The 19,681-nt window shown below is 44.7% G+C and overlaps 3 protein-coding genes and 1 long non-coding RNA gene across 6 annotated transcripts in view; 3 read left to right on the top strand and 1 right to left on the bottom strand.

The window, feature by feature from the left end:
- NPAS2 (neuronal PAS domain protein 2) overlaps positions 1-5,383 on the top strand; it is a 105,510-nt gene extending 100,127 nt beyond the window's left edge. For all 3 annotated transcript variants that reach the window (XM_064408079.1, XM_064408078.1, XM_064408077.1), the window contains 4 exons: positions 38-213; positions 672-764; positions 2,663-2,849; positions 4,004-5,383. In XM_064408079.1, coding sequence (XP_064264149.1) covers positions 38-213; positions 672-764; positions 2,663-2,849; positions 4,004-4,201 — 654 coding nt within the window. In that variant the 3' untranslated portion in view covers positions 4,202-5,383. The remainder of the gene's footprint in view (positions 1-37; positions 214-671; positions 765-2,662; positions 2,850-4,003) is intronic.
- On the top strand, positions 2,856-3,525 carry LOC135293650 (uncharacterized). Its single transcript, XR_010355778.1, has 2 exons — positions 2,856-3,329; positions 3,418-3,525. It is a non-coding gene; the product is annotated as an uncharacterized LOC135293650 (long non-coding RNA).
- A 2,381-nt stretch (positions 5,384-7,764) lies between the features above and the next one.
- RPL31 (ribosomal protein L31) lies at positions 7,765-12,796 on the top strand. Its single transcript, XM_064408076.1, has 5 exons — positions 7,765-7,869; positions 8,412-8,528; positions 10,065-10,190; positions 12,154-12,266; positions 12,731-12,796. Exons 2-5 carry the CDS (start codon positions 8,422-8,424, stop codon positions 12,760-12,762), a joined length of 378 nt encoding a protein of 125 aa, XP_064264146.1. The 5' UTR covers positions 7,765-7,869; positions 8,412-8,421; the 3' UTR covers positions 12,763-12,796.
- Positions 12,797-13,328: 532 nt separating this feature from the next.
- Positions 13,329-19,681, bottom strand: part of TBC1D8 (TBC1 domain family member 8) — a 48,588-nt gene continuing 42,235 nt past the window's right edge. The window contains exons 15-20 of the mRNA XM_064408075.1: positions 19,270-19,338; positions 17,716-17,956; positions 16,439-16,504; positions 15,706-15,795; positions 15,444-15,544; positions 13,329-14,280 (exon numbers count right to left, since the gene is read on the bottom strand). Of these exons, the coding sequence (XP_064264145.1) occupies positions 13,822-14,280; positions 15,444-15,544; positions 15,706-15,795; positions 16,439-16,504; positions 17,716-17,956; positions 19,270-19,338 (1,026 nt within the window). The 3' untranslated portion in view covers positions 13,329-13,821. The remainder of the gene's footprint in view (positions 14,281-15,443; positions 15,545-15,705; positions 15,796-16,438; positions 16,505-17,715; positions 17,957-19,269; positions 19,339-19,681) is intronic.

Here is a 19,681-nt window from a genome sequence, read left to right as displayed (position 1 = left end):
AGCCGGGCTGTCTCCCCCTCTCTCTCCTCTCTTGCAGGCCCCGAAGGCGGCGCGGAGCGCGGAGCTGGCGCCGGGCGGCGGCCGCGCCCCGCCCCGCCCCTCGCCCGCGCCCTTCGCCTCAGGCGGCGGCGGCGCGGCGCCCCCTGGCGGCCCGTCCCGCGGCGGCGGCGGCACCCCCGCGCCCGGCGGCTGCAGCCACGACCAGCAGCTCAGGTAGGGCCGGCCCCGCTTCCCCTCTGCCCGCGGGAACCGCGCTCCCGGCGCACCCCGGCTCTTGGGACTGCAGTAGTGCACGGGTGCATTAAAATTCACAAAGTGTAGCTGTCTGACCCCGTAGCGTTAGGAAAACTGATACCTTGCTGCTGGCTTTGAAGAGCACAAGGTGAATTTAACCGAAGTTGTAAAATATTGTTCAAGCACCCGTACACTTAGCAGATGATAATGGTGAAACATGTGATTTATGAGGTGTGTGTCCGGCACCCAGATCACCCCAGAGGGCAGGCGCGGTGCCCAGGACGTGCCTGCCACATCCAGCAGCTGGGCCTGAGCTCCCCACGCTCAGCCTGGTGCCGTGCCTCTGAAAATGCCGCTTCTCTTTGCACAGCCTGGGATTTGTGTGGTCCTTCTCTTCCAGCAATGTCTTGTTTTTTTTTTTTCCCCTCATGTGCCAGATTGTTGCTTAGCCAGCCTATTCAGCCCATGATGCCTGGGTCGTGTAATGCAAGACACCCTTCAGACCTCAGCATGGCGGGATCCCAGGCCAAGTACGTGCCTTGTTGAAGATAAAACATCAAAGTTGCTTTGAAGGGGAAGTAGCCTTCTTTTGTAAGATGATGAAGTAGTCATAAATATTGGGAATGTGTTACTGTGCTGAGCCTGCCTTCCAGCATCAGGGTCAGCCTTACCCTGCCTGGTCATATCAGGAAGAGTGACAGAGAGAAACACAAAGTGCCAGTGGCGTTTTAACAAGCCATGGCTGGGGGAATTTTTGTTCTTCACACGCTGCCTGCTTCAGCACTAGAACTTCTGACCCACCAAAGGTAAATGTGAGAGAGTCAGCATTGGCTCAGTTAACGGACTGGTGAAAATGGAAAGCCTCACCTCAGTTGTTTTGTCTCCTCAAGACTTAGATGAAGGAAGCAGAACACGCTGGGCAAAATATACCTTTTTTTAGCTGTTTTTTGTCACTGTACTGAATTGTGAACTGATAAAATAATAAGCAACTGTTTGCACATCATTCCTTTAAATTCTTTTTATAAAACAGTACTCTTCTAATGTTATCTCAGGAATGCAGGTATTCACTACTTCCTTTTTTAAACATCATTATTGTTAAGATTATCTTGAGTTAATTTGTCAAATGTAAATATTGTAGCTCTGCTTTTAAGCCTCTGAATAAAAGAGGCCTTATTTGCAAAGATGCATCTCCCAGCTCATGTAGACTTCCTGACTCATGGGACTGTTTTATAGGAGCTCACATCCTCATACAAGTACCCAGACTGTAGCCTTTCTAACTAAACCCTAATGTTGAACAGCTGTTGAGTGAACACAAGCCACACTATGATCTCATCACCCTTTACAGGATAAACAGAATTAGGCTGGGTTGGCAATAGTTCCATTGTGGTTTTGCCCACAGCCTTCCACAAAACAACACATATTTCAGTTTTGCTCTGCAAAAGCAGAATGGCAAGAGGAAATGAGTATTTTGGTTCTGTCACATCCCTTGTTCCAGAGAGTTTCTAGAGGCTTCTTCTGTTCCTAGAGTGGGGCTCATGGTGATGGGAACTGCTGATTGTACGTGGCAATATGTGTATGAGCAGCTTAAGAAGTAATCAACCCTAGCTGTGTGTCTGCAGGAGATCACCACCCCCCAGGCAGTCACAGGGGAGCACGGGCAGCAGGACAGGAGTGCATTTGCTTCTCTCTTGCTGCAGTTCAGGGCTCAGCATATTAAAACAGAATCAAAGGCCATTTGGTTTAATGAGCTGGGGATGTGAATGCTGTGGCTGAAGACAAGATATGCATAAACCAGAATTCTTAATGAATCTAAAATGTGATCTGGATTTTGAGGTGAGATGTATTCTTCCCTCCAAGCCCAGCTCATGCACAGAGTAAGGGAAAGCAGTGCTACCAATAGTGCTCATAGTTGTTCATATTAGCAGGTCCCTAATAATTTATTGGGAATTATTTGGGGGGTTTAGGCTGGAGAAGATGTGGGGAGACCTTACAGCAGCCTTCCAGTATCTTAGAAGGGGCTACAAGAGAGAAGGGGAGGGACTTTTTACAAGGGCATATAGGAATAGGACAAAAGTTAGTGAATTTAAACTGAAAGAGGGCAGGTTTGGATTAGATATTAGGAAGAAATTCTTTACTGTGAGGGTGGTGAGGCACTGAAACAGGTTGCCCAGGGAAGTGGTGGATGTCCTATCCCTGTCAGTGTTCAAAGCCAGATTGGTGGATGGGGCTCTGAGCAACCTGCTCTAGTGGAAGATGTCCCCACCCATGGGAGGCAGGTTGGCACTGGACAGTCTTTAAGGACCTTTCCAACCGACAGCATGCTGTGATTCTGTGAGTTAGGAAGGCTAGGGATTGCCATCCCCCTTCTAAGAGAAGACCTTTGTTTCCAACACTTTGTTCTTGGTTGTTTTGCTTCTTTCTTCCATAGGTATTCTCAAACCCAACAAATGTTTCAAAGTTTGGAAGTGCAGACTTCCAGCAGCAGCTCTCCGATCGTACTGATGGGACAAGCAGTGTTAAACCAAGGGTTCACCACTACCCCTCCTTCCCAGCCATCCTCTTTGCCACCTATGCAACTCCAGCACCAACAGCATCAGCAACAACGCTACCTGCAGGTAGGACAGAGAGGATGATGTATAAAGTGTGCACAGAGTGACAAGGTGAGTGGGCTGTGCAGGCGGGGCCCCAGGTTTCTGCTGGAGCCTGATCCTGGCAGGAATGTCCATTAAAGAGATTCTGATGTGTGACACACTGCTACAGTGGTCAGTACTAGTACAGCAAGGGAGCAGTGGGAACAGTCAGAATATTTAAAAGGAAATTACTAATTCTGTACATTTAAAGCATAATCAGATTATCTTGGATATATTTAAAGTTTATTTCCAGCTGGAGAAAATCAATGCCTTAGGATTTGTTCTGTTCTCTTTATTCAGTATAAAATTTGCTTAGTTTACAAGTCAAAAGATGATTTTTAATTACCAGCATCAACATAAAATAGATCTGGATCAGATATCTGGATCCCTTCAGGAAATGAACATATTTTCTCAACTCCACAAGGCAAAGAAGATAAAGTGGAGCACGTTGCCTGGAAGAACCAGGTGATTTGAAGATGTAAAAATACTTATTTTTTGACCTAATTCAACACATACTAAAGTAAAGGGGGGAAATGAGGTGTCTCTGTATTAGTTCAACAGGAGCTGAACTGAGTCTATGAAACCTGGTCACGTATCCACTGGCATCACTGAAAGAGTATAACCAACCTCAAATGATTAAACCCTTGTTATTGAACTGAAATCCTTATCATAGTCTGAGAATTAATGAAAAAAAATGTCTGGCAGATACTGTTTCCAATAAAGCATCTGCAAAATTCACATCAACATTGCAAGGTCACACCCAGCTGTAAGCTCAGGAAAAGGAAGGGCTAGAAGGGACAGCATGAGGCACATTAGAAGCCTGTTTCATTTCTGCCACCCATCCGTGTCATTTCTGATATGTTCAGCCACACGGTTCCCAAACAGGCTTTTCAGGATAACCTGCAAATCCCAGGCAGTGCATTACTGTGAGAAAACCTTTTCAATGCTTAAATGCAATGTTCTTTGTTGCAATTTATGTCCATCCCTTCCAGCATTAGTTAAGCTAACCTCACGCCAAACAGCTCCAGAAATAAAAGCCAGCAAACCAGTAGTATTTTTCAGCATCCTGTAACCTGAGGACAAAGAGCATTAACGCGTGAAAGAATCAAACACCATGATAAATTTTATTTTATCTGTAGGTGCAAACACCAAGTTCTTTGCACAATGAACAACCCGATTCTTTGCTCCTGCCATCTTACTCACCACAGCAAGGAAATATGGGGTATCATCAAACACAGCAACAACAGCAGCAGCAGCAGCAGCAGCAACAGCAACTAACATCAAGAAGAAGGAATAGTTTATCAGAATCATCAAATTTACCACAGCCACTGCGATAGAGTCCCACCAGCACAATCAATGCACGATTAGCTTTAACCAATGGGCACATGGGGCAGAAGAGAATGACTTTGTACTTACTGTTCTGGCTTTTGCACAAGCATTTCTTTCCAAGCTCTGTGACAGAGGTACGCCCAGAGTGCAGACTGCCACAGGCAGCGCATTCACGGCACGCTGGCTTCCGTTCGCGCTGTGTCGTGAGCACAGGATGTACTGACAGAGCAAAATGAAAAGGAGCACTATCCTGAGCAGCCTCCATCACCGCTGGGAGCATGGGAAGAGGCGTTCAATCCCAGCGTGTCACTCTGGAAGCCATCTGGCAATTCCAAAAGACTGTCGACAGACTCATGAGGTACTTGGCCTTCACTGTTTCAGTTCTTCTTTTGTGTATGAAAAGCACTGCGTCAAAGGTCTATCGAGGAGAGAACAAGAGATTATTTTTATTATGATTATTATTATTATTATTTTGCACAACTGCACAGATGAGAAAACCTAGGCACTTTCTGTAAAGAGAAGTTTGTTTCTTTATTCTTGTGGCCAAATTAGCACATCCAATGGAGGAAAAAGCCCAGCCATTGGTGAAGATGGTCTACAGCTCATAACCCTTGATTTAGAATCTGAAAAGTATTATGCAGCTTACCCTAACTGTTCTTCATTACTAAAAACAAACCAACCAAAAAGACAAACCCAAAACCCACACTGGACTGTTTCATACATGAATTGTGATTGCAAAGGAGAACTCAAATTGTAAGCACAATCATGCAATTCTCCAGTAGTACAACATGAATCCTTCAACCTAAACTCACCCACTCCAAGTCTCTGAGAAATATGCACTGTGTTTTGGCCCACTGACTCGGGATGCTGCAGACTATTACATATCTCTTTCATTATAACATTTAGGATTAAATTTTCCTTTGGAGGGAAAAAAAAAGAAAATGCACTTTTCGCTTTTTTTGTATGTTTTCCGTTGATATGTTTCTAAAAAAGATTTTATGTAATTATTAAATAAAAAGTAGTGTATTGTACAGCTGTTGTAATAATGACCTATTTCTATATAAAATAAAATTATATGGAATTATGTGGAAATTATTTTGTATATGAAATATCAACTCATTTCACAAGTATAAAGATTGTGCTTGTGCTTTTTTGTGAGTGGGTATTTTGTAATAAACTAATGAACTAGAGATGTTTTTGTGAAGGGAACTACTGTTTCATGCTATATACAACTCAAACTATTATTTTTTCCATTTAATGATGGACAGTTGTCTTTATTTGTAGAATAAAATAAAATAGCCAAAAGGCTTTATTGCAGGACTTGCACACATTTTCCTGTGACTGTTGAACTATGTGATTGACTTTAGACTTTTAATCTTAGCCACAGACTTGAATGGTGTTGGGCACCCAGTTAGCAAAACCCAGTATTTTCCCTTGTAGTTTTTGTCATGGCATAGACACTGAGAATGAAAGCTCAGGAAGTTTTATTAGCTGCAAGCGAAGACAGCTCATTTTGAGCAGCTTTAAAACTTTAAGCACCTTTAAAGACCTCAGGCAGCTTTGTACTTCCAATGAAAGAGTTTTATATTAGCACAAAACAGATGGTTTAAAGAACAGTTTGATTCAGCATAGGCCAGGGCTTTGACCCGTGTCCAGCTTCAGGGTATTAAGACACTGCTGTCCTGAATTTTGGGGCACATGTCTTCTGGAATACTTGCCCTGTAGACAGTCTGACTTCCACTTTAGCATCCTTGTGCAGGCTCCTTTCATGTTAAATTCAAACTGACTACAGGCTTGCTTTCCCTCTGCAGACAGGGAGAAGAACCTCCAGCACAGACTGAGGTGGGTAACTGGGCACAGGAATGTCTTCATTCCCCTCAGTAAGACTGAAAGGGGATGGCCCTCAGGGCAGCTTGCAGCCACTGGAACCAGCATGAAGTTCAACAAAGGGCACACATGGCCTTCCCTCCTTGGAGTACCAAGGATCACATCCTTGTGATAAACAGGTGTTCTGGTTCCTATGCCATAGGGGAACAATAGGGATAACTGGGCTAGGAGCTGGAAATTGTGAAAGTAAGCTTTCGTGGAAATGAAAAAAAGCTTATTTGCCCTGAGTTCTGAAAAAGCTAAAAAATCTCCTGAAGAAAATCCATTGACAAAATTATCCTGATGCTTCCATTGCAAGATTAGGTGGTAGCACTGATGGGTGCATGTGTATTTCAGTCCTTCATCCTTCATTGAGAGAAGATGAGGGAATCAAATATTGGGTCTCTAAGAAAGCGTTTTTACTACTAACTTTAGTTAGCAGGGTGAATTAGCCTGCTCATCCCTTAAATTCCTGTATTCAGTGAAGCAAGAGTGACCCCACCAGATGAAGATTAGAAAGCTAGATGGGAAAGTTTCACTTAATGTCTGAAGGAACTTCTCTCCTTCCATTAACTGCAGACAAGCCTAAGCAAAGGCCAGTTGGCTAAGCTAGAGGCTAACTTCATAAATCCCAGCCACTCCTCAGAAAGGAGGGGACAAATCTGTAAGCCCAAATTTCATCCAGGAAGAGGAAATGAAGGAATATAGCACCTCAGAGGAAATACCGGTGGAAGCAGCAGCTGACAGATCTCACCTACTATGACAGGAGACACAGGGAGGGAAAATTCCTTTAAGAATTTGTTCCACTCTCAGGGATTACAAACCCACATCTCTCCCAATTGCCAGTGGTACGTCCAAACAAAACTCAGCCTTGGAGCAAACACTTAACTTTCTAAAACCAGTGGTGCTGCAAGCTGTTAACAGGGAGATGCTGTAAATAGCAGGGGGTTGCCTTCTTCTGAGCTGGTTTAATACATTGCTTGGAAGGATACAGACAGCTCACAAGAACAGATTTATGTCAAGACTTAGTTTTTCGTGCTCTTCCCCATACACACATTCCGGCTTGGGATTATTGTCCTGTTCTCTGTTGCACACACAAGGCAACGCCTGTCCTCCTGATAGAGCTGGGCTGTTCTAGTTCATTATAGCCGAAACCCAGCTTGTCCCAGGATAATCCGCCAGCTCAGGTCGGTTTTCCGGGCAGGCGGGTGATTTCATCAGGCTACTGCCCCACGCCGGGAGGCCTCGGCTCTGTGTCGGGAATAAGAGCTCCAGAACTGCAAGAGGCAAAATGCTTGCTGGAAGCACCACTGAGCATTCCTCCGTGAGGAACCAAGCTGGGCTCCTCATGCACCACTCCAAGGAAAAGGGAGAGACCCTACAGAGGAAACAAGCGGGTGGGCACCGAACACCCCGGTACGGGCACACACTGACACCAGAGAACACCCCGGTACCGGCACACACTGGCACACGGCCCCTCAGAACACCCCGGTACGGGCACACACTGGCACACGGCCCCTCAGAACACCCCGGTACGGGCACACACTGGCACGGCCCCTCAGAACACCCCGGTACGGGCACACACTGGCACACGGCCCCTCAGAACACCCCGGTACGGGCACACACTGGCACACGGCCCCTCAGAACACCCCGGTCCCGGCACACACCGCCCCGGTCCCGGCAGACCCGGACGCCGCCCCCGTGCCAGCCCCTCCCGCCGCCGGCGCAGGCGCTTTCCCGCCCCATCCCGGAAGAGCTCCTGTTTCCCGGCGTGCCCCGCGCGCTCCTTTCCGGCCGCTGCTCCGGCAGGGTGAGTGTGTCCCGGGGCCGCTCCCGCCGAATCCGCCTCCATCCGCCCCGCAGACCCCGCGGCGCGGCGCCAGCGCGGCCCGGCCCGGCATGGGGGGCGGCCCGGCAAGGGGGGCACCGGCTGGGATCTCCCGGCGCGTCCGCGTTCGGCGGGAATGGGGCCTCTCTCCTGCCGTGCCCGGGCCCGCGGCGGCCTGCGGGCCTCATGGGACGGGGATACAAGGAGCCGGTCTGGCCCCGTGATGTTCATCCCGGGACGGGCTGAGCTGCCCCCTGGGAGGGGGCTTGGGGCTGGCCGGGAGGCCGATGTTGATGCGAGGTGGTCGAAGAGTCTGGGATGTGCTTCCTGCTCTCCTCGGGGAGATGGAAGTAAAGCGTCTGTGGTGCTGGGAAGTCGCTGCGTGGAGCCTGCCCCTGGTGCGAGCCCGGGGCTTGATGAAGCTTGGGTTAAAGTCTCTGGACGTGGGAGTTGTGCGGTTTGTGCTGGGCTGGGCACGGGGAAGGGCCGAGCTGCGCGGTTGATGTGTGCGCGGTGCCTTTCAGCGTCGCTGAGATGGCTCCCGCGAAGAAAGGCGGCGAGAAGAAGAAGGGGCGCTCTGCCATCAACGAAGTAGTAACTCGGGAATACACCATCAACATTCACAAGCGGATCCATGGCGTGTAAGTTCTTTCTATCAGCGAAATTTGCCTTCTGTCAAATTTGCCTTTTGGAAGTGGGTTCGGTAGGTTTCAAAGAGCAGAGAAGGACTGTCCTTAAAACGTGTTGTGTTCGTGGTCCCTTGTGCCTCTGCTGTGTCCTGAGGCAGCAGCTCTGTACCTGTGCAACCCCAGACTTGGCTTGTGGCTTTCAGGAATAAGCCTGTTTCTGTGATTGTGAGTGTTCTGGAACTTTAACTTAAGTTAGATTAATTTACTTTTGCGCACAGGTTGCCACTCTTTCCCAAGCAAATGCTTAAACTTCAGCCCACTGAGGAAGTTCCAGAAATTAAATACTGCTGTAGTCAAATTATTGGTTTCGTGTTTATCACAGAATTGTGTGAGGTGTAAACTGGGACATTATTTGTGTTAGTAGATATTTGTTGTGTGTGGGTAAGAGTAGATTTTTAATTGACCAGATGCTGAAGGTCATGAAACTGTAGTGGAGGAGTGCTTCAGAGGAAGCTGCAGTGCCCTTGCATTCTGTGTGTGCCTTACAAGCACATGGAAGACACCATCCAAATCCACACAACTGGTGCAGTGGCTGACATGGAATAGGAGAGAAATGAGGCAGTGGAGCATTGCAGAGCTGTTGCTGGGAATGGAGGGCAGTGGGTACTCTTTCACATGGGAATAAAATGTTCTGGCCTTGCCTGCTGACTGGCCCTTCTTTCTGTTTCAATGCTGATGATCCTGCTGCCCACCTTTCTTTTTGGGCATGATATGCTAGACTTCAATGCTTTTTATTTAGTGCTTGTCTCACTTGTGATCAAGTACCACTTCCCATTTCTAGCACACAGTCTCAACAGCAGTGTGCACATAATATAACTAAATAGAGCCCACTGTGGGACCTGAGGCACTGCTGGCACAGCCCCTGTCACAGTGTGGGCATAATAAATACGGCAGCACACTCATGGTGCAGCTCTTACTTCTGCTGTGGATGCCCAGTCCTGCAGGATCTGGCCATGATGGGCGTGGGACAGGCTGTACTGGGGAGAAAAACAGTTCTGGTGGTGGTGTTGGTGCAGTCCTGATAGTGTGAAAGAAAGGAACCATCAAGTACTGTTCAGCAGAAGCTGATATTCAGAATAACATCAGTTTTGGTCTTTTGCTGTTTATTTCAATACTGATACAGTTCTGTCACGTTTATGTTACTATTGTTGCACTGCTTTGCTCACAGGGGTTTTATTCAGAGTGTCTGTGACACCTGTGATCTCTTCAGTGTTACTGAGTTATTCAAACGTGTTGACATTATTAAAATGAAGGCTTTAAGATCCAGGAGATCTTGTGGTTGCAAAATTTTACTGAAGTTATTCCACCTAAGTGGTTTCTATTAAAGTTAGCATCTGCCTGCAGAGTGAAGGTCTGGTCAGGCTGGTGCAGCTGTTTGCTGTTAAGCACAGTGCTTTGGGGGGTTTTATGTTTGGAGAACACATGCAACAAGTGTCTTGTGCTGACAGTGTCCTGAAGGTAAAGAAATGGCTCTTGTGTTTGTCCCAGGGGCTTCAAGAAGCGAGCACCGCGCGCTCTCAAGGAGATCCGTAAATTTGCCATGAAGGAGATGGGTACTCCTGACGTTCGCATTGACACCAGGCTGAACAAAGCAGTCTGGGCTAAAGGAATAAGGTGGGTTTTTGTGGTTTTCTTTACCTGAGTGAGGAAGGACATGAGGAAGGATTAGGAAAAGATTGTATACTTCTTGCAGTATTTGCGTTTTCTTTGCAAATGCTTCCTTCTTGTGGTGTGCACACCAACCTAATCTGTCACCTCTGTTCTGGTCAGCTGTCCTGGTATATTTGTAACAAAGCTTTGGTAAATTCTAGGATTGAAAGAATTTTCTTCTACTTTTAATAAGAATAAAGTAAAGGAAGGAAGGAGTGCAGGTTTGGGAGTTGAGGACAGGGAAGAGAAAGGATTGGGGTATTGTAATACTGTAGTACCTTGATCCCTGTTGCAGCAGATAGTTTTTATAAACCTGACCTTTTAGTGATAGCTACAATCCCAGGGTGAGTGGGATTTGTGCAGTGTGTCTAAACAGGATTGGGGTTTGAAGCATGCTGAACAAATGCTGCACAAAAGGAGGTGTATTTTCAATGGGGCTTTTTTTGAAAATCTTTTCTTGAAAGTACAAATAAGTAAGTAGTTTGGGGACCAAAATCTACAACTTCTGTTAAATCACAAAGGCAGCTGATATGACATGTAAAGATGGCCCAATAGAACTCCTGTGGGGAGTGGGACCTCTTAAACTGTAATAAAAGGTTAACTGATCTGGATTGATGCTTTGAGAGATGCACATGGGTTTAAACCATCTCTTCTGGGAGTTAGATCACTGAGTCTGGTCTGTGACATACATAGAATGCTTTGCCTGGCATCGTGTGGCCAGCCCTTCCTTGAAAACCAGAGTGGAGGATGAGACTTGAGTTACTGGGTCTTAGTGGCAGGGATTCTCTGTCCTCCCTGTTAAACTGCCCAGTTCATAGGGAGTGAAGAAGTAGCAGTGGAAGCAGGAGAAAGCCTTGGTTAGCAGCCTGACTACAAAGCTCTGGGGTTATGTGTGCTTTCTCATATTGACTGGCACAAGCGCAGTCTGTGGAGTAAGGAGTCACACATCTGTCTTTCTTCAGTGTGAATCTGCAGTTTTTACCAGTTAGAATACATAATATATGCAAAGTAAGGCATCTTCCTCTGGAAGGATCAGCAGAGGCTAAAATCACCATGTTGGCTGGTATGATAAGTCAGTGATCTACATAACTAGTGAAAAATGCTTTTGACTTTGACAGGAAGGGAATAAAGCAAAGCCAGTTCCTGTGTCTACATGCTGTGTCCACCTGATCTAATAAGTATGTTCTTGAAAAGGCTGTTCTAGCAGCAGGGAGGAGGAGCAAGTTCCTTCACATAGTACTCTGAGCAGGAGTTTCCTAAAATTTTGAGTTCGAGGTGGCAGGTTATATGAAAAATGGTGTGGAGAAAAAATTCTGTGCCTCCCCTCAGCAGCATATGTTGGGCATTACTAGGTGAGGGCACTAAGCTGTGATTTGCCTGTTATGAACAAAACCATTAAACAATTTAGTTTACGATTCCGTGGGCTCTGTGAGGAAGAAATGATGAACAGTTTTGTGCCCCGTAAGTAAGACCTTGGTTCAGGCTTGATGCTCACTAGAATTTCTAGCTGGCATAAAGATAGGCAATATTCTGACTTTTCACAGAGGCCTTGAACTTTCAGGGTAGATTGTTTTTCCTCACTATTTTATATTGTAGTAAGAAATGCTTGTTACCAACAGCTGCTTGCTGATCATGTTCACTTGATGATCATCTTCAAGGTGTATTTCCTCAGTAGTGGACTGATGATGCACTTCTGACTTTATGCTCCTACTGGATTATGAATTCATCTTACTCAAAGCTCAGTTAAATCTTACCTGCTAATTTGAATAAAACCAAACAAAACAAACAAAAACTCCTCTAAGGCAAACCATACAGTCTTAAGGTACAAGATTTTGCTGTTGGTATGATGCTGTGAAAGAACTTTCCTATGAATTCATGGGTTTCACTACATCCTTCACTGCAAATTAATCTGCCATCTCCATTTTAGGAACGTTCCTTACCGTATCCGTGTGCGTTTGTCCAGAAAGCGCAATGAGGATGAGGATTCGCCCAACAAGCTGTACACTCTGGTAACCTATGTACCAGTCACAACATTCAAAGGTAAGGGAGGGTCACGCATCTCCCATGCCAAGTATCTCTGAACAAGAAGCAAAGCAGGACAGCTCCTCCTGCAGTGCAAAATTCAGATGAAAATCACGCTGCAGGAGTCAAACCACTGGCTTAACCTGGCTTTGCTGTAGAGAACAGGGCTCCAAATCAAAAAGGAGTGAAATGATCATGTAAATTTTGAGATTGAAAAACGCAGGCCATAGTCACTAGGGTGGTCACTAAGCCCATCCTCTGCTGTCAAAAGCTCAGGCAGGTTAAGCCCCCTCTGCTTGTCATTTGATAAAAATCAATTCTGTAAATGCAACTAAGTTTTTGTTCTAGCATTTGCAGAAATACTGGTCTATAGAGTTTGCTCTTCCAGGAGTAGATCAACAGACCTTGAAAATGCAGGTGTGCTTTCTTGGGAAGACTTCCATATACATAACAGGTGGTGATAAAATGTCTTTGTTTTGCAGGTCTACAGACAGTCAATGTGGATGAAAATTAAATGGATTTTCATTACAATAAAAATATAAAATATATTCTTTAGTTGTTTTTCTATTGTCCAATCTTTTCAGGTTCTCAACTGTGAAGCATTGAGTTCAAGAGGTACCAGCCTTTTAAAGTATCTTGCTTTGAATTTGAACATAAAGGTGTAATTTTCTTAAAGATACACTACACTTCCGTTACACATGAATTGAATAAGGAGGATATTCACATGTTCTTTGTGGATGGCAGACTTGTGGTGGGTTTGTTTTCTGCTGGGTATTAAAGAGCCTTTACACAGTTTTTTTTTAAGTTAAGTTCAGTTTGTTTAAAAACAAAACAAAAACTCAACCAAAACTGCTAGATCAGTATTTCATGTATGTAATCTCTTGTGGGTGAGGTGTCCCACTGGCCTCTTAGACAGACTCAGTAGGCTTTTCTCAAAGCAGCTCTGTGTACAACATAGAAACAGGGTTTTGATTAGTGAAATAATTGTGATCATGCTACCTCAGGGTATTTGTTTAAAGCAGTAGGGACTAAAGGCACCACTTGGCTTCCCTAAACAAGTAAATACTGTCAATGCCAGTCTTGTACAAAAAGGGTTTATTGAAAAGTGCATGTTTTCACAGACCAACATCAGAAGCACAGTCCATGTACACTTAACATTTCAGCAAGACATAAAAATTGGAATACAATCAAATATATTAAAATAGTTTCAATTACCAGCATTGAAACAGTTTTCAGTATTAGTGCAAAAAAAGGCAACCAAAACAAACTGGACAGCAGATGAGGAGTTTACCCCTGCTTAAAGACAACTGGAGCCAGCCTCTGTTCTCCCAGTGCAGAAGACAGCTTCAGTTTTTCACACTGTAGACAGATGTTTCCTTTTACATTCAAAACACGAACATAATAAGTCAATGGCACAAAACAAACCTACACACCCTTTTAGCTTTTAAAGCTCTTAAACTGAAAACCACAGACCCAACAAATTGGATACCAGAAGTCCACTGCCAACAGCAAGCCTTTTACAGTATGTCCTTTGGCATAATTTCAGTGCATTTCATTTTTGATATGTTTGCTGCTACTGCATGCTTGGTTTTGCATGTTCACTCCGTGACTGGCAGCTCATTCCATTTGTTCTGAGACTGTATTGACTCAGCTTTGCATTCTCAAGCTTTGGTTTCAGTTCTACGGGTTTTTCAAAGAAGTTAACTAATGATTGTTCAGTCAAGAGGGAGGCTAAAATGTGTTCAAAGGAGACGCTCCAGTCCCCTTCAGTCACAGGTGAAGGTTGAGAGTCTTTGTGAGGGGTCTTCACAGTGTCAGTAAAAACAGCATCCTGGTCTGAAGCAGAGGCCTCGGGCTGTAAGTCCTCGGTGAACTCGTCTGACCCGCTCCCCAAGCTGATGCTCCTTTGTCCTACTTCTCCAATCTGAAGTAACAGTGTGGTCACAGTGGCAATGGCTTGATACAAATCGTTCTCCTCTGGATCTTCATGAAACATGCTATACAACGTTTTGCAGAACTGAATGAACTCCTTCTGTAAAGGATGAAAAACCAGCATCAAAGTCCTGAACAGCCACGCTAAGGATCACTGCAGGAGTCAGGTGGAGCATGGTAGTGCCAAGGCAGGTGGAATGCTGTGTACATTTGTATGTCCTTTTATAACTTCTGCCTGCTTTTAGAAAACTGTTAGAGAAAGGATTTCAACCCCCAGTGGTGCTAGGAAAACCTGTGCTGAAATCAAAAGGGGATGAGGGCAGTGAAGTATTTTGGTGCCCTGATGAAGGAAATCAGGACCTGCCAGATGATCTATGGGCAAGTGAGAGACAAGGGAAGGGAAAATCCCTTATCGGTGGCTGCTACACAGAGTGGGTTACAACCAAAGTAGCCATCCACAGGCCTGCAGGCAAACTTCCCTTCTGTTTCTCTCCCCTCTTTCCCAGCTCTTCTAGAACAATTCAGAGATCTTCCCTGCCCAGCTCCTTTCTGTCTCTCTCCCTTGCTCACCCATTTCAGGTGGCTATCAGGCTAGAGAGGATGTCTCCACATATCCTGTTAGGGAAGTTGTGAGCCCTCAGTGAAATGATGCCTTGATGAGATCATGCAGAGCTGACAGGCTAGGTACATGCCACCCATTTAAAATTTCATTTAGCAACACAAGCACAGAAGGGATTCTGGGACAGTCCCATCTTTCTTTGTATGTCTGTACATTTGTTTTATTAGTATGGGGCCCTTTTCCCTCCAGTAGCTTTCTTTATGCCAGCACAGAAAGGCACTGGTAAGACTGTGACAGCCTTCAGCTGTCTTCCTGCAGTTCCAGTCAGTGTTTGGCTAAGACAGGGCAAGGTCCAGGTGTGGTGCAGAGGAGGTATGAGAAAACAAAACAAAAATGTGCATTCTTGGGAATTCTCTGGCTTAGGAGGAGGCCTTTTTCCAGCCTGCATAAGCCTGTTTGCTTGCATATTCTCTGCAGGTTAGGGTGAGTCTGAAATTCCATTCACCAGCTGGTCTGGGCAGAGAGAACTGCTAGGAAGGTAGTTTTTTGAAAGTGAAAGTTTTTAAGCACCTGCTCCCTGGATCAGAGGAGCCCAATCCTCAATGCCTGAAGAACTGAATCCAAGTTCAGGCTGAAGTTGAATTCAATAATTTCATTTTGAGTACACTTCTTGAAAAACAGAGTACAGCCTCTAAGGTACATACCTGGCTCATTTTTGGCAGTTCCTTTTCAGTTTTAGTATCCTTTTCTTTGGCAAGATCCTTCAACATCTGCTTCAATTGCTTTTGGTAATCTACTGCATCACCTTTTTTGGAGCAGACATAAAAAGGATAATTCATTTTCAAGTCGTCGGAGTAAATTTACATTTCAAAATAAACCCCAGAGAGCAGAGATAACATGGTAGGGATCAAAAGTGGAAAGTTGGTTATCTCATACACTCACATGAGAGAACCATTCTGGACATACCGTTTGATTTTCCAATGACCAGTGGTCTTGATGTTGACAGCAAAGGATTCTTTAATGGTGACTGGCTGTCTCGTTCATTTTCTGTGAGAGCTATCCAAGAAATGTGACAAATTTAAACCTTTGACTTCAGCATGATGGTTATTTATTTTTCTAAAATTTACATACTTGAAGAAAGTGAAGTAATTGTGCAGAGATGTTTTGCAAATGCTTTCAGGTACTTCATTAAATCATACTGTAAAATTATGTTCCTGTAAGACTGGTGCTGCACTTGGAAACTTGCCAAGAACTGCACATTTAATTAAAAACTTTGCACAGAGAAAGTACCACAGAATTTTGTCACCTAATCAAAACTGGATCAAGATAGACAAGGAGATCTCTACTGTGCACGGACTACATGCCATTAAAAATGTTACTTCCGTTTGTATTTTGTCTGGAAGTAACCGTATAATTGGCTGCAAAAGATCTCTGAATGCAACAGATGTGTGAGCTTTGACATTGCAATCTATACATTTCATCCAAAAAGGTTCCATTTGTAATTAATGGAGTAATTTTTAAAATGCAGGGAGTATAACTACAAATGCACATCCTGTGTGCTCCCAGCTGGAAGGAAGCAAGATGGGGATCTTCATTAAGCAGCTTTTTCCCAAATGCAAGGGAAACTGAGTTATTAATTTCCTTTCAGATTTCCTTTTTTTAGGAAACTGAGTTATTAATTTCCTTTCAGATTTCTTACCTGGTGGGATATGCAGCTTATATAGTAACTTTATCTTTTCATTCATTTCTCCATTATACATAACATCTGCAAGGAAAATAAAGAACAAGAAGGAAGTGAACCAGAGCATTTACTTCCACAGTTTAAAATAAATCAGGCATGTCTGTGCACAAAGGATAATTGTTTATATGGATAATAAACATATGGCCAGTGTGTAACTTCAGGTTGTGCCTGTCAATGAGGAACAGCAGGTGCCAGCCATCTGTTTTGGTCTTTGTTCTTGTGAAACAGACGGGGAGCACTTCGCCCTATGGAGCTTCAGCATCATTTAAAAATACCAAGGAGGAGGGTAGGGAATCTAGTAAATACTGCTTGCTGCCACAGATTTACAGAAATGTGACAGGGGAGAGACAGATAATGTTGGGAACATCATATTCTTAGTACTTCTCCCCTTCAGTCCTTACTGCTGTTCTATAGAGTAAGCCCCAAGGAGGTAATTATTTCACATGTAATATAATTCACATTTTCAATGACCAGTAAAAATTAGATTCTAAACTTTCAAATGCACTCAAATACTGTGGAGAACTTTAAATTAAAAGGTGTATCCCTCTAAGAATCAAATAAAAAGAGAATACAGGATGCCTTAGTGTTCACATAAAAAAATCTAAAATTCATAAGTGCAAAGAATACAAAATCACTCATTTTTATTGAAGCTTTGAATTTCATTTTTTTCCACTTGAGGTCAGACATCAGTTGAGATCTGCCACTTCCTCTTCAGTCAGATTTTGGACAGGCAGTTTCACCTATTAGGACAGCTGGTGGCCTCAAGCCCAACCCTAGCACAGCCCTCAGTCATTGCTGGCCAGATTTTTTTTGTTCTGCTTGCTGCCAACATGCAAGGCAGGCAGCAGTCAGCTGTGTAAGATTAAGTCTTCAAGAAGCAGTTTCAAAGAGGTACATTGAAATTTCAGAGGTATACTCAGAGCAACAACTTGGTAGAGAGGATTTCCTAGCATTCTGTGCAGACCCAAGTAAAATTCTTCAGTCATACAAGATTTTCAACAAAATTACTATTGTCTGAGAAATCAAATATTCTAATACAACATTCAATCATGTCCTCATGCTGTCTTTTAAATCAAATTGACTTCAGATGATTGAAACCCAAAAAATGTGTAAAGGTCACCGATATGGGCAATTTCAAGCCATAGAAACCATCCTCTCTGCCAGTTAGGTGGCATTTTAACACTCCTGTCTCTGCCCAGCTCTGCCCGCCGGCCCAGCCCGCAGCGAGCCCATACCCAAGCAGCTGGCGAGCCCCTTGAACTCGATGAGCCGGTCCATGTTCTCGTCCAGGAGGCGGAAGGTCCTGTGGGCCAGGAGGTCGGTGTGCTCGCCGCAGGTCCAGGGCGAGAGCAGGCGGTAGAGGCTGGCGAACTGCTGGGCGTCGATGCGGTACTGCTCGGCGTACGGCCTGCTGGGGTCGTGGCGCTCCGGCACCGCGCTCCGGCCCTCCCAGTAGCACCTGAGCAAGTGTTCCCTCTAGGAGAAGTCGGACACACGAGAGCGGTTGCTGCGTTCCCAGCAGAAAAAGGGATTCACATCAAACTACGCTGTAACTCAAAATTTGCTCTGTGCAAGGTGTCATAGTGATACCAAGACCAGTCCCGTGTGAAAAAGCAAATCTTTCATCAGAGCAGCCAGCCACTCTCACAATTTCCAGTGGATAATGAATAAATATGAAGGGAGACAGGGCAGATTCTTGAACAAAATTCACTGTGGGCTACTGAAATTCTGTTTAATCACATCTAACCCAGGACGTTCCTTAGCAGCCAAAGGTACAGAGGGTCACCTCTGTAAGAAGTATGGAATAAGCACAGACTTGGCCATGCACAATTGTTCTCTCTCAGACCTCTCCATCTGGATACTGTACCATTAGTCTTCTGTTAGGGACAGGCAAAACAGAGTCCCAACAAAGCAAGCTGTTCCTGGGAGAGCAAAGGAAATAACAAAAAAGGAACCACTGCCAAAAATGAAATTAGGGGAGTGCATGCTGGTAAAAGATCAAAACCAGCAGTGAGGAGCAGGAGGCAAGCACTGAAGAACAAGCCCCAGCAGCATCATCTTACAACCACTAATGGAGGCAGGATAGAGCTGCTCTTGGTGACAAAGCTGTGTAACACTAACAACATACCACAGTCATATTCTCAGTATTTGTGGCTATGAACAATACACAGAAGAAATGATCCGTTAAGGGAAATAATTACAGCTTGGACTTCTAAATCAAGTACAGTTGTACAAGCTTAGATGTCCTTTATCCAGCTTTAAGTTTTACCAAGCATCAGCTTGACAGAAAGGAACTGAAACTACTTTTAGTTTAAAAAAAATCAAATAACCTCAAAAAGAACCTATTAGAAAATTTGAAACAAATGGCAAGGACACAAGGTTGTGGGGTTTGGGTTTTTTTTCCCCCATGGAAAAGAGTCTGCCTTTAAAGAGCATTTACAGAACAGGATTTAAAAGCACTGCCAAGTTCCCAATAAGCACAACTACATAATATTTAATTTATTCTGCATGTGAAAGTTAACAGAACCTAACTTGTCAGGGACCATTTCCAAGCAGAAAGTTAGAAAGAATCTCAGGAGCAGTTCTCTGAAGAATCAGTTCTCTGATTTTCTATCAAAATACTGTTCCCTTTTAACAACCACAGAAATGACAAAATGGCAAGATCCCACCCAGGGAGCACGGCCCAGGCAGAGGACGGGAGGTCAGTGCTGCACTGCCAAGCAACAGCTGGAAGTTACTCCCAAAGAAGCCTCAATGAGGTGCATCCCCTGCTTTTCAGGGAGACCAACCTTGAACAAGTCATACAATTCCTCTAAATCTTCAGGAAGAATTGAAACATCTGGGATGACAACTCGAAGCTTAAAAAGAAAAAAAATCCTGTTAGTGACATCACTGACATGGGCAGATTCATGAGCTGGCCTTAGGTGGAACAGCTGAAAACCACTATTAAAAAATCTTTGCACTGTTTTCCCCTTCACCAGTTGGACAGATCCATGAAAAAAGAAATCCCTCAAGGGCTATTTGAAACAAAGACAGGAAGTCCCTAAGCTACAGGTCACAGAGGCTGGGGATGCATCGCATGGTGCTGTCTCTCCTCTTCCCCAGGCATCTGCCAAGGGCCAGCCACAGTCACACACAAGGTGCTGGGCTGGACACTCCTACAGCTCTTCAGAACTTTAAAGCCACCCTTAACTATAATAA

This window comes from Passer domesticus, chromosome 2, assembly GCF_036417665.1.
Source record: "Passer domesticus isolate bPasDom1 chromosome 2, bPasDom1.hap1, whole genome shotgun sequence".
Lineage (NCBI taxonomy): Eukaryota > Metazoa > Chordata > Aves > Passeriformes > Passeridae > Passer > Passer domesticus.
This window is presented reverse-complemented; position numbering and strand designations above follow the sequence as displayed.